The sequence below is a fragment of the Oncorhynchus gorbuscha genome, linkage group LG24 (genome assembly GCF_021184085.1).
Source record: "Oncorhynchus gorbuscha isolate QuinsamMale2020 ecotype Even-year linkage group LG24, OgorEven_v1.0, whole genome shotgun sequence".
NCBI lineage: Eukaryota > Metazoa > Chordata > Actinopteri > Salmoniformes > Salmonidae > Oncorhynchus > Oncorhynchus gorbuscha.
The window spans coordinates 6016097-6029669 of record NC_060196.1 but is presented as its reverse complement, the minus strand read 5'-3'; the positions used below and the strand labels follow the sequence as shown (position 1 = coordinate 6029669).

The window sequence follows — 13573 nt, the reverse complement described above, 5'->3', positions numbered from 1 at the left end:
ATGGCCTTTCTCTCAGACACTCTTGTCTCTCTCACACACATCAGAGAGAGTGAGATAGAGTTGACCTTTACATTTTGATACATTTCCCCAAACCAGACCCTACCTATCATTTGAGCTTACTTATCACAGTCTCTTTTGCACAATATAATGATGGAACTGTCTAAAATCACATATACACACACACACGTCAGAGAGAGAGAGTGAGATAGATCTTACCTTTTTATTTAGACAAATTGCCCCAGACCAGACACTACTTATCATTTGAGCTTACTTATCACAGTCTCTTTTGCACAATATAATGATGGAACTGTCTGGTAGCTATGAGTTTGAGTCAGGTGTTATTGTACTCTGAGGGTAATTATAACATGTTAATACACATCTGTTCCAGCCAGACACCTGGATAAAAAATCTAAATGTGCAGAAATATCAAAGTAATTATAGAGGGCGCTGAGACAGACAGATCCACTCCTTGTCTTAAAAGGCCTCTGTACAGATCACAGCATGTTCCTTAGACAATGGAAGTCAAAGTAACAGAAGCAGTGATTTTCCCTCTCCTTCTTACTCTCCAGGTATTTTCTGCAGGTAAGTATTTTTTATTTTTTTTATTTTTACAAATCATCTAATTTCTGGGGATTTAAATATCTAACATGAAATATCAGATATCATCTCTTCAAAATGCTATGATGACGTAGTGTCATATATGTTTTAAAATATTAAGAGTTTTTGCCATTTGAAATGATAGTGATGATCAGGACATTCAGGGGCGATTTCAGATTAAGCCTAGTACTGGACTAAACATCACTCTCTATGGAGATGTTCTATTTAGAATTATTTTTAGTCCAGAACTAAAATTAATCTGTGTTAGCATCACTTTCACAATGTCTTGAATGTCATCCAGAGAGGAACGATGAGACTCCCACTTCCTGGCCCGATCAAGGGGCAATTCCCACGGGAGACTACCTGGAGAAGGGGAGAGGAGAGGTGCACAGATATGACAGACAAGGTGAGTCAAAAAAAATCAATACATTCAGACTAGCCTGGAATCCAAACAGAATATTGATCAGTATTAGCATTGTTTCAGTGACATGGTGTGATATTCAGCTTGGATCCCAGGCTAAAGACTACTGAGGAAACACGATTGATCTCTTATATCGATCTTCGGTGGCATTTATATAACTGACAACAAAAACAACTTTCTCACATATGTTTTTTTTCACAGAGCAGCATTCTGGGCAATCTGAACATGATGTTATTCACACACTGCTGAGCACAAACGATGCAACTGAGATAGACATCATCAACCGTGGCGAGTTTCCATGTAACGTCATTTCAGTCATGGACGACCTCCTAACCCCTCAGGTTCAGACTCAACCAACCCCGACCGCAGTTACCACCAGCAGCCCACACCTGGACAATAACAAAAACAAGAGAAAGGCAAAGGGAGCTCCTCAACATCAGGGTCTAGTTGTCCCATACCTACCCATCAGGCCTGGTGCCCCCAACATAAAAGGCTTCCCTCCTGCACCCCCAATGTTCTTTGTCCCTCAGAGAGCTGAAGCACGCCATCCCCACCCCATGAGCTGGTTTCCCAGAGGTTATGGAAGTATGCCCAACTACCTCATGCCCCGCTTTGTATTCTCAGCCTATGTCCGGGCTTTGCATGGAAGTTCATCGGAAGAGAATTCTCAGAGTGACTGAAGTATCGGGTTCCTAAGACCATTTATAAATAGAATGGGGGGTGTCCGTTCTATAGATTCTATTTCTATGGCTAAGAGTTTCTGTTGCTCAGTCTCCATTACTGTCCCAGAAAAGAGATCGGCAGAGGCTGATATGATCGGTGTCATTGTGCGCTGAATCTGCTATGTGGAAGTGTTGATAAGCATCATGTTATTTTTTAATCACTCACAGCACCATGCGTATATGCTTACATGACAAAAATAAACCATTTCCTTTTCATAAAGTTTTTGAGTTGTTTTGGACTGCAGTGCTCAACCATTTAATTACACTAAATGAATATGTTTAACATGTTACCTTCAGAATCACGATGCTTGCACAATACAAATTACACCCTGCATTGCAAAGAAAGCCAGGTTCGACAAGTGCAACTTTTAATCAAGCCAGAATGAACAATGATTCATGGATTCATTATCGGAGAGTATCATTCCTGTGTCACAAATACGCAGACCTGTGGTCAACCTCGGCTGCCTTTGCAATCAACACAAGGCAGTTACCACAGGAGCTGGAACTAGGTGGTGTTCATTATGCACCAAACTGAAGGTAAAAAAGAAAAGGGGATTGCCAATAAGAAACATTCCTTTCATTAGAAATTAGAAGTGTGGTTAAGGTTAGGTTTGAAATAACATTTTAAGAAGAGAAATTGTAGAAACAGGCGGGATTTAGCAAGAATTATGACTGTGGCAACTACATTGAACAAAAAGTATAAATGCAACAACTTCAAAGTTACAGTTCATATAAGGAAATCAGTAAATTCAAACAAATTAATTAGGCCTTATCAATGGATTTCACGACTGGGCAGGGGTGCAGCCATGGGTGGGGAGGACATAGGCCCACCCACTGGCGAGCCAGGTGAAGAAGCTGGATGTGGAGGTTCTGGGCTGGCGTGGATACACATGGTCTGTGGTTGTGAGACCGGTTGAACATACTGCCAAATTCTCTGAAACGTTGGAGTCAGTTTATGGTAAAGAAATTTTACATTCAATTACCTGGCAACAGCTCTGGTGGACATTCCTGCAGTCAGAATGCCAGTTGGACACTCCCTCAAAACTTGAGACACCTGTGGTATTATGTTCAGTAAAAAAAACTGCACATTTTAGTGGCCTTTTATTGTCCCCAGCAAAAGGTGCACCTGTGTAATGACCATGCTGTTTAATCAGCTTCTTAATATGCCACACCTGTCAGGTGGATGGAGAAATGCGCACTGACAGGAATGTAAAGACATTTGTGCACAACATTTGAGAGAAACAAGCTTTGTGCACATGGAACATTTCTGGGATCTTTTATTTCAGCTCATGAAACCAACACTTTACATGTTGAGTTTATATTTTTGTTCTTTATAGTCAAGACCCACGTTACTTCTGGCGCTGTTAATATTCTCAAGTAGGATCCAACATCTTGGGGCATTTCCAACTTCTTTGTCTTTTACGACATTTGGTTGACTGCTTTGCCCCTTAAAACATGACAACTGTGATGACTGGTGCAGATATCAGTAGTTTATTGTATGTTAAGTCCAAACACATTCAAAATGGAAAACTAAAACAAATTTGCTCCATCTGCAACACATTTTTTTGTTTCTACTAGCAAACAAGTAGAAGGTAAACACAGTAAATTAAGATGGCAACCAACTGACTGCTTTGCGTACCACACTTGCTAAAGCCAGGAAGGAAATCCTATTCCACTGAAAAGAGGACTGGAATGATATACATTTAAATCCACTCTACAGCATTTTTCAACAGTGGAAAAAGTTTACAGCCTTTGCTTTAGGGGGTCCTTTGAAACTTGGGGGTAGAGATGGGGGTTTCACTGAAATTTCAGAGCAAAAAAAATAAAAAGTACAAATCTGCTCCCAATAAACATTTTAACACCACTGAGTTTTAAAGCACTGACTTCAGAAAACTAGCCAGAAAGCATGATGGCATTCCACTCGGCTGACTCTCCTCGCCCTTGTTGACCATTGCAAAAGTAAAATCGCAGTAAGTGCCCTTTTCTTAGCCATAATATGAAACTCACATTATGAGTATATAGGCAACTGTGAAACTTGTCCATATGTGGAAACATGGGGAGGGATGTAGTTCTGCAGTGACCAACAATGGGTTCCTGGAGAAAGGGGCTCAATTTCAAAATGGCCTCTTCCCATAACACACACACCAGTGTTCGGCACGTCGCTCCAATCCAACCAAAAGGTACATGCATTTCCACCAGTGTGACTGGCTTTTTAAGCTGGCCCACGCCACGAGAAAATTAATTATGAGAGCAATGTCAGAAAAGGGGGTAGGATGGGAAAAGTGTTTTTACTGTGACAGATTGTCCCAGAAGATTTCAGAAATAGCGCAATACCACCTGACAAGGAAGACCTCAGTACGACATTTTGGAAAAGGCGCTACATCAGATTTAACTTTCCGTTTCAGTGCAAGAAGACCAGTATAAGAAAAAAGAAGTGCAAAATATTTGTCATTTCTCCTCCCCGATTCTATTCCAGGTTGAAACCGAGGTCTTCCCTTTCACAGTCACAAAAATAAAACTTCCCATTTCACTGGCAGAGTACTGGTATAGAAATCTTATTTTTCTTATTTTGCCTTAGTGGGGGAAAAAAATAATAGAAAAATCCGTACACAGCACATTGAATATTATCAGCATTTAAAAAAATATGAACGCATAAATGGATTTAAAAAAGTGAGTGCCATCCCAGATAAAGTTTGCACTAAGGCTAAACCACACCTAAGATGACCATTTTACAAAAATTGCTGCCAACGAAAAATGTTTGTTGTTGATGAAACAGTCAGATGCCCTTGGATCCTGGGCTTATGCCACCGTTTGAGACAAAGACCATGCTGCTCCAATTGACTGTACCGATTGAGAACCGTCTAGTAGCCCATGTCTGAGCCGTGCAATACAACGTTTTCCTTTAAGAGGGCATTTCATTTTCACTGTCCGTTACAGTTACTAAGCAAACAGCTCGTCAATACTGCAGATGCAAACTCTTCAACTGATCCCATTTGCTTGACTAACCAAGAATCACATGACTAGTATGTTCCAATGAGTCATTTCTTTAACATAATAACGCACTTCTGGGACATTTAACATTAAATCTTCAGGCACCCGTTGTCTCTAGTCTCTTCAAAACCCCAGAGCAGATACTATAAACAAATGCACAACTTGCAGCACATCATCTTAGGTAATTCAACAGTACTTATGGGAAAGTGAAATGTGCACCAGAAAAACGTTATAATCCTGTGAAGAACACTGCAAATTCTCCTGGCCTCAGTAGGTAGAGTAGTTCAACCGGACACCCCAAACTCAACTCACTAGTAAGACTGGAAAGATGAAATAGAAGGCACCATCATGCTTTTATAGTCAAGTTGAAAAAAAAAAAAGAGAATTAAATCATACAGTGAACTATGATTTTTGCTGTACATTTATTATGTTCCTCCATACACTTGACGGGGAATGGAGGGAGAAGAGGAACCCCAGTTTCACGGTTCTGGCAAGGGCAGGGAAAAGGAAAAAAATGCATGAAAAGAAAAGAAAAAAACAATAGGGAGCGAGTCTCCAAACATTATCACCACCACTCTCCTATTGGTCAGCTTGGGTTGTGTCTGTGGACCATCCTTTTATTTCCCCATTCGGTGAAGTCCAGGAACTTTGAGCTTTTTATTAAATTCATTTAGGAAAATAATCATTCTGTAGATTGGTATGTTGTATTCCAGCAGTAATTGAAGCATAGTTATGGGTTCGCAGATGAAAGATGTGAGAGAAGTATATTGGTCACAGTAAACAGGCCTGAAGTGGAGGCCTGCCTTGTCACGTCGTTTAGCTTTGAGACAACAGTAGATGTCTCAACCAGCTGCGATCCCAGGATGTCAATGTAACATGACAAAAGTACCCATTAGTGCATATTGATGAGTGCATTTTGCAATTTGTTTTAAACAGTGTCCTTTGAAAAGGAAAAAACTAGATGCAAGCCCCCCCCACAGCAGGAAATTCACCTCATGCTTTTCCAACAGTAACGGGCAGAGAACTCCCACATATAAAATGTGCATTAAGAGGGGTTTCGTGACGTAGCGCCCTGGTAAGTTGAGGCGTAATAATCTCTATTCCAAATGATGGGCTGTATTATCGTAGGTAAAAGTCTATCAGTCCCTCCTCCTATAACGATGTAGATTACTCCTGGTTGCTTTTCCTCAAATTTACAAATTAATGTTTGTGAATTCTTGACAACACTGGAAAAGTACGCTCAGCTCACAGCTAAGTAAAGCGAAAATGCAAATTTGACGTTTGCTCATTTTTGTCTGTCACATCAAAGAAATAGTTGACAGTCTGTCACATTCCAAAGCCAAAAATACTTTTTTACCGAAACGAAAATAAACAAACAAAAGTATATACGTTTATACATGTAGATTTTTTCGTTAACGAGAACGGTAGAAGATGAACGTGGTACTACTTCCGAACTGCAGGTGGCACTATCAGCGGCGCTGGGTGGTGAAGCGGCCCTCGGCGGATCCTCCTGCTCCTCTTCCAGAACCCAGGCCGGGCTTGGGAGCACCCATGCCGCCCCTGGGTGGGGGGCCCCTGCCGTCACGCATCATCCCGCTGCCGGCCACCATGCCTCCTCGTGGGCCGCCTGGCCCCCTGTCGCCGCGTCTCCCCATGTCTCTGCGGTCATCTCCGCCACGGACCTCCCGCTCACGCACCGCCCTGGTCTTCTTCTCCTCTACGTTCAGACGCACCTCGCCACGGAACATGATGGGCTACAGGACAGAGGGGACCGTTAATACAGGACTGACAGGTGATTAGGGGACCTTAAGAAAATACCATTTTCACAATCCTTCTCATTCACTGGTTTGCACACCATAAAACCCTATTGTTGCATCTTTGGTTGTATCGATTGTGTTTGTGGTTTTCCTGCATAGAAAAGTCTTAGGAGGCCTGCCTAAGTGTTTTCGGGCCACCTACGTCCAGAAAGCTAAAACAAGAGCCCTCAAATATTATTTTTTAAATTACGATCCTTGAGAACCAACAATCACCAAAAATAAGAGTCAGGGAGAATCAAATTCCCAAAATGATACATTCAGGAGTATTTTTGTCAGAGAATGGGAACCCCATTGATTCTGTTAGAATGTTTGAGACTCAGATAGCATAAGCCAAGCTGAATGTTGTCTCTGCGGACAACGGGAGGGCTTCAAATTTCCAGTCAGCACCCCCCCAGCACCATTTTGCTCCAGTAAAACATTGAATACTCAGTCTCCTATAGCTGAGATTCAAACAAAGGGAAAACGGGCTAGAGAATTGGGGATTAGGATACTGTGCAGAAAACCCATAGGTAGTGATTTACAACACCAAGTCGTGTGCCACCAAAACACCCGTGTGAATGAGGGGGATAATGAAGTCAGTACTTGCCCCCCCTACCTTCGCCCCCAGGATTCTCTGGACAGGGTCAGAGTCGTCGAAGACCACAAAGCCAAAGTTGGGCAGCTTTCCTCCGACTCCCTTGGTGTTGATCCTCAGCTCCACTACATTGCCAAAAGCTGAAGGAAGACATTTTAGTTTTCAATTCCAAATACCGAAAATCATACACACTTCTCCTGCTACGTCATCTGGAGTTTACCGCGTTAGTCACAGCTTAACAAAAGGATAGAAGATGTAAACTGTTCCAAACGCACACAATTCTATTGATTTAAATGCCATTGATACTTTGAACAACCAGAAAATGGCATGGCTAAATAACCATTCATGTGTACGAGTGCTTACTCATGAAGAAGTCCTTGAGCTCTGCCTCGTCAATGTCATGAGGGAGGTTGCCCACAAAGAGCTGGTGGCTGTCTGGGTACCGGATGATCCTCCTGTTGTCCATCTCACCGGGGTCCGCCTCGCCCCGACCTGCAGTCAGGAGAAGTCATTAGCTACCATCTGCACCATCACTCTGTACCAACACTGAAGAGAGCACATTTAGTACAAAGTCACAGCTTTATTACCTTTGTTGACAAAACTGAAGTGGGGTTTCCCAGTTTGTGATTCTGAAGGTGCAACACCATCTAAGTGACAGAGACGTGCACACATTGACCCATGTGTAAATAATAAAGACTACAGAAGTGTGAGCACCCGTGACGTGTTGAGAACTAAACAGACCTAAAACCAAGAGCATATTGCACGTATAGACAGTGTGTCTGTAGAAAAACATTGCCATTAGGTCCCACCGGGCTTACCAGGTCTGGATGCTCGCTGTACGAAGGCTGGTCTGTCGCGGGGGCGCTGGTCCCGGGGTCCCCGGAGAGGGGCCATCTGGCTCTCAAGTTTGGTCTCCGCTCTGGGCTGTAAAGGAGCGCGACACACAGGAGATGAGACCTACTTGACCATAGACAACACACAGCCCAGACACACACAAGACACAGGGTCAGGGGTTACCTGTGAGCTTGGTGCTTTAACAACATGGGGGGGGATTCCAGAGGAGGGTCCTGTACCGCTAGGAGGCAGGTTTTTACTGGTCACCGAGGCCCAGGAGAAGGTCTGCCAGGAATTCAGTCAGAATTCAACCGTGCCAATCAGTAGAACACAGTACAATATGATTTTGAAAGGCAGATATCTTGACAGTAATCCGTACAATAGTGCTACTTCTGAAATGCCACCCTATTCCTTCTATAGTGCACTTTTGACCAGCGATATATATCGAACAGCAGTGTGATTTCAGATGCAACCTGCATGTTATTGTGGTTTTATAAATGGTCATAGCACTGTTGTACCAGGAGAGTGGACCAACCTTGGGGGCCTCCTGCGTGCTGGGTGGAGACTCTACTGGGACCGGGGAGGGGGCCTTCTCCTCCAGCTCCTCCATCACCTTCTCCTCCACGTCAGGCTTCAGCTCCTCTACCTCGGGCTCCGGTTCAGGCTCGGGCTCAGGCTCTGGAGCCGGCTCCTCCATAGGCTCCTCAACACCATTGCTAAATGAAGCAGAAATCAGTCAAGTTTTCAACAGCCGTTTGCCTAGATGTACCTTTTTATAAACTCAGATACAAGCTCAATATGATTGGATTCAGTCACATTTCTTCTTGACACAAATATGATGCAACTGTACACTCACTGGCCAGTTTATTTGGCACCCCACACCGTTCATGAAAATGGACCGCTCCTACAGACACAGTGAGCCATGTGGCCTGCTAGATAAAGCAGGCAGGCATCCAGTTACTATTCAATTGAATGGACAAAACGAGTGACTTAAGGCTGCGCGTGGTATGATCATTGATGCCAGGCGCGCCAGATCCAGTATCTCAGAAACTGGCCGCCGGATTTTCCCGCACGACAATGTCTGGAGTAAACCAAGAATGGTGCGACAAACAGAAGAAAAAATACATCCAGTCAGCGGCAGTCGTGTGGACGAAAACAGCTAGTTGATGAGTGGTAGAATGAGAATGGAAAGAATCGTGCAAGCTAACAGGCGGGCCACAATTAGATCAATAACAGCGCAGTACAACAGTGGTGTGCAGAAACAGCATCTCGTTGATCCCTGTCATAGATGGGCTATGGCAGCAGACAACCCACACCGGGTTCCACACCATTCAGGTAAAAACTAAATGCGGCTCGTGGGCACATGGTCACCAAGATTGGACAATCAAGGTGTGGAAAAACAGCACCTGGAGCATGACATAGTTTAAAATTTACTTGAGTGGCCTGCGCAGTCCCCAGGCCTCAACCCAACAGACCATCTGGAATGGGCTAGACGGCAGTACAATCCACAGCAACTGTGTGATGCCGTCAGCATGTACCAACATCCCTGTGGAACGTTTCCGATACCGTGTAGAACGCCCCAAACAATTCTGTCTGTTCTGAAGGCAAAGAGCAGGTTCGACCCAGTACTAGATGTGTGTACCAAATAAACTGTCCGGTGAGTGTACACATACCAACTGTATGCCATGTTTACTTATTGTTGTTTTTTAATGCAGTGCACATCCTGTACATAAATGCAATTTCTCTAAAACAGAACATTAAGTAAATCTAGTCGCCATTGATCTAACCATCATTGTCAAACTGGCATGGTGGTCTCCATGGCATAGACTTACATGACAGGGTGAGGCTCGTAGTAGGTAGTGCTGTTAAGACTGTCCTGGAGTGGCTCTGGGGACGGCTGTCTCTCCTCCTGCTCCTCCTCAACCTCCTCTTCAGATTCTGAGGTATCATTGATTAACAAAACAAAGTATACAGACCATATAAACAAATTGACATCCAAAGTCAACATTGAAGATCATTTAACTGGACAAAGTGCAGAATTTCTTACCCTCATCAAGTTCAGCCTCAGAGTCACCGAAAACCTCATCCTCATAGCGGAAAATGTCGTTGTGTACGTAGAACTTGTTTGCCACGGAGCCCTGTGGAAATAGCCAGACAAGCTATTATTTGTGCTGCACTAGCTGACGAAAATGTGCTTTTACCCTCATAGTTGAGGAGCTTCATAATCTAAGAAAAAGTGCAGTTGTTTTCAGTGGGCATGAAATGTTTTGAAACAGAGTGAATCAGGGAGGTACTTCCTGAACATTGAGCCCTACTGAACACAACACAGGTAGTCACTCCACTTCAATTAATTCTACCATTTCATGACTGCTGAACACAATCCAAAATTCCCAGTGAGTGACAATTAAAATATGACAACTACCCTATGCTTAATAAAGTGTGTGCAGTGAGCCCCGCCCTTTAGCCTACCGTACTACGCACCTCTGGAGCGAGCACAAAGGTCTGCATGAACTTCCTCATCGGCTGGCCGTTGTTGGAGAGCTCACCCAGCACCTGGACCACAACGCCATCAGTCAGCGTGGCATGGGCGTCCACGTGTCTGATCTTCGTGTGGCATTCTTGGAACTGCAGGGACAGGACCTTCTTGTGGATTTCCTGGGTAGGGTGAAGGAAGTACAGTTAGAAGTAAATCACAAGACCAAGAGTGGTTTATATAATAGAATCAAATTTCCTGCATTATTACATCACAGCACTTGGAAGGTTATAAAAAAAATATTTGAACATCTAAATTGTTTGAGATTTGCATGAAAAGCATCCTGAGTGAAGACTCTGGACTGTGTTATAGTTTTCAAAACAGGTAGTTGTCATCTGGATCTTTGATTTAGGTTATTGACACTTACTGCTTGGCCATACACTGCTTCTGCAAGCTTCCCGTTGGAGTCAAGTCCGCCATGAACATAGGAGGAGTTCCTTCCATAGAACCTGTCATGACAAAGCAGAGACATTTAAAGTCCTGCTGGCACAAGTCTACATAAAGCAATGGAAGGTTATCACATACTGTGGGCTATTCAATCTAGACAAATCGGTCAGTACCTGTGCAGGAAATCGGGTGCTTTGTTTAAGAGTGTGTAATACTGCCTCACAAACTCCCGCCCTACAAGCAGGGGACTTGGCTTCTCCATCACCATTTCTTTGGTAATCAATATCAAGTGCTGAAACAGAACATTAACAAAACATTTTAATCTTGATATGAAGTAATACTTTGAAGTGACCTAAGAACATGCAGGTCAGCATTGCAGAAGGAAAATAAAGCCATGACAACTCATTCTTATTGGACATAATTGAGGCAACATGAACAATATCAACCCATAATACCAGAATGAGACCAATGGAAAACTGAGCAACTTATGAATCGTTCATGAATGATATTTGCATGCAAATTTGAGCAAATAAAAAATTATGTACAGAAACTGGTTATTAAGACGTTGCTTTCTAGTTTTGAAATTAGTTGAGAATATGAAGACAAAGTCGATGCGTTCAACTGATTTTTAAAACGACAATGCACCATGTTATTCGTGTTCACATTTTAAAATGATACATATGTATCGTTGCTATCTAACTACCTACTTTGATAGCACACACTAGCGTGCAACTGCGCCATCACGTTTATCCACCCGGACACAAAAGAGGGGTACAAAGCATAGGTCGCCTTCAACGTAGACGTTCTCAGAAGAGTTGAGAGATTGTCTGAACATATGTTACTAATCAAATGAACAAATTAGGTTAATGTTAAATTCATTTGTTTGATAGTAGCCAGGCCTATTGTGACGGAAACTGCGGAAGGCCTCCCACGACCTGGTACAGCCTCCGTCGTAGCTGGATGTCTATTTTCGTGTGGCATCGTCGAATAATTTCCCTGGCCTTGATACCAGACATAACACAGGTTGCTAGAAATAGTAGACCAACTCCAAATGCTTTGAAAGAGGCCTCGTCTTATTTGGAAGTGTATTTAGCAAACTAGTTAGGGCAGCATACTTGTAAGGTAAACGAGGATTAGCTAGCTAGCTCACGCTGGCTTCCTACTAGATTGGTGCTAGGCTAATTTGGGAAAACTCGTTAGCTAGCTCCTAGTTAGCCAACACGTTAACACTGCGTGCATTGATAAATAGTATTACCCCCAATATTCTAATGTAATTTAAGTATACATTTTCATCAACAAAATGCAGAGAAGTCATCATCGGTTGCTAATTAAATGATAGTGAAACTAGTACATTTGCTAACGTTAGGCAGCTAATGGCGCTAAGCTAGATTTGTGGCGTCGTTGCTTTTTCTCAAGCTACCTTGTCTTGACAACTTTGTTTACCCCAGTTTTCCTTCGTGTATTAACATGCATCAACACTTTCATGGTGCAAAGTCATGTGGCTCAATTTCATGAATTAGAAACGTTGAACAACTAGCAACAATCACTTTGTAACTAGCCAATACACATTGGTCAATTCTGACCGGTTAACACGTTCGTGCAAGTGCCTAAATCCTGGCACCGGCAGGCAGGGTTTTCTTGAACAGAGCTGGTTAGCAAGCAATATTGTCGACACCAGTGCTCGTGTTAGCATTGCACATAATACAAAGGCCGACCGGCTAGGTATTCTTAGCTATAGCTAGTTAGTTAATGAGAAAAATACAATTGAACTCGGTCCAATTCGGAGTTTAGCATCACATGATACCATGCCTGTTTATTCCATTTTAGCTCAAATTGTCGACATTAAATTAATTGAAGACACATACTGTACAGTGAGCCAACAAAGACCTTCACTAACTCAAATGTTAACTTTTTCCCGAGAACAACTACAGTAGCGAACCATTAATAAAATGTTACCGTTAGTCAGATTATCGATTTTTTTTTTTTTTAAAAGGTAACTTACCTTTTGAAATACCTATCTAATTGAACACAGTGATTAAATGAATATAATCTGAAATATGCAGAATATTTCAGGTGTAATTTATAATATTTCTCTCCCTCTACTGAAAGACTTTATGATCTCTGCTGTATCAGAGATTGGAATTTAAAGCGATAGACTTCAAATTTATTGTCTAACCCCTGCAATCTAGGGAGGGAACCCCCGTGACAGTGGAGTAGCCAATGATATTTTTACACTGGACAACATCAATTGTGACGTATTTTGGTGTATTTTCCCGCCTGCCTTCTTGCCTAAAAATCCAGACGTTATGACGTCACAACGGGTTTATTTTGTCATAACTCGTAATATAATATTCATTATCAGCCAACAGTTAAAAAGAGATTAATTGTGACTTAAAACATATTTACCAATAAAATAATGTTCATATAGTATGTTCTATACAGTACAAAATTGAGCAATCTGTAATTCATGAGGATGTTATATGTTTTATTCCTGACAGACAGCAGATAACTTGAAGGCTACAATTAATACTTTTGAATACAAAAACTGGAGGAAACCTAGAAGCCACAGAAACAAGTCTATCATATGCCTGCCAGTATCAGGAGACACACCTACAGTGCATTCGGAGAGTATTCAGACCTCTTGACTTTTTCCACATTTTGTTACGTTACAGCCTTATTCTAAAATGTATTAAATTA

The 13573-nt window shown here is 42.4% G+C and overlaps 1 protein-coding gene and 1 long non-coding RNA gene across 9 annotated transcripts; one reads left to right on the top strand and one right to left on the bottom strand.

The window, feature by feature from the left end:
• The first annotated feature begins 516 nt into the window (after nt 1–516).
• On the top strand, nt 517–1935 carry LOC124012151. Its single transcript, XR_006834672.1, has 3 exons — nt 517–582; nt 899–1003; nt 1220–1935. It is a non-coding gene; the product is annotated as an uncharacterized LOC124012151 (long non-coding RNA).
• Nucleotides 1936–3215: 1280 nt separating this feature from the next.
• On the bottom strand, nt 3216–13037 carry g3bp2a (G3BP stress granule assembly factor 2a). 8 transcript variants are annotated; one of them, XM_046325613.1, is made up of 13 exons: nt 12879–13037; nt 11050–11168; nt 10857–10938; nt 10426–10611; nt 10004–10094; nt 9789–9894; nt 8492–8672; nt 8140–8241; nt 7941–8046; nt 7710–7769; nt 7486–7614; nt 7135–7262; nt 3216–6485 (listed from the first exon to the last, which is right to left on the bottom strand). In XM_046325613.1, exons 2-13 carry the CDS (start codon nt 11142–11144, stop codon nt 6201–6203), a joined length of 1551 nt encoding a protein of 516 aa, XP_046181569.1. In that variant the 5' UTR covers nt 11145–11168; nt 12879–13037; the 3' UTR covers nt 3216–6200. The 8 variants fall into 8 exon arrangements, with proteins under 8 accessions (XP_046181569.1, XP_046181570.1, XP_046181571.1 ...); XM_046325614.1 differs by having other exon boundaries at nt 7144–7262; XM_046325615.1 differs by having other exon boundaries at nt 10438–10611.
• Nucleotides 13038–13573: the final 536 nt, after the last annotated feature.

Bases quoted from the DNA above. Each gene is read 5' to 3' on its own strand.
- g3bp2a (XM_046325613.1), bottom strand. From the start codon at position 11,144: ATGGTGATGGAGAAGCCAAGTCCCCTGCTTGTAGGGCGGGAGTTTGTG. The intron at 10,612-10,856 runs GTAAGTGTCAAT...CACCCTACCCAG, and splicing joins AAGCAGTGTATGGCCAAGCA to GAAATCCACAAGAAGGTCCT. The intron at 7,615-7,709 runs GTAATAAAGCTG...TCCTGACTGCAG, and splicing joins CTTCAGTTTTGTCAACAAAG to GTCGGGGCGAGGCGGACCCC.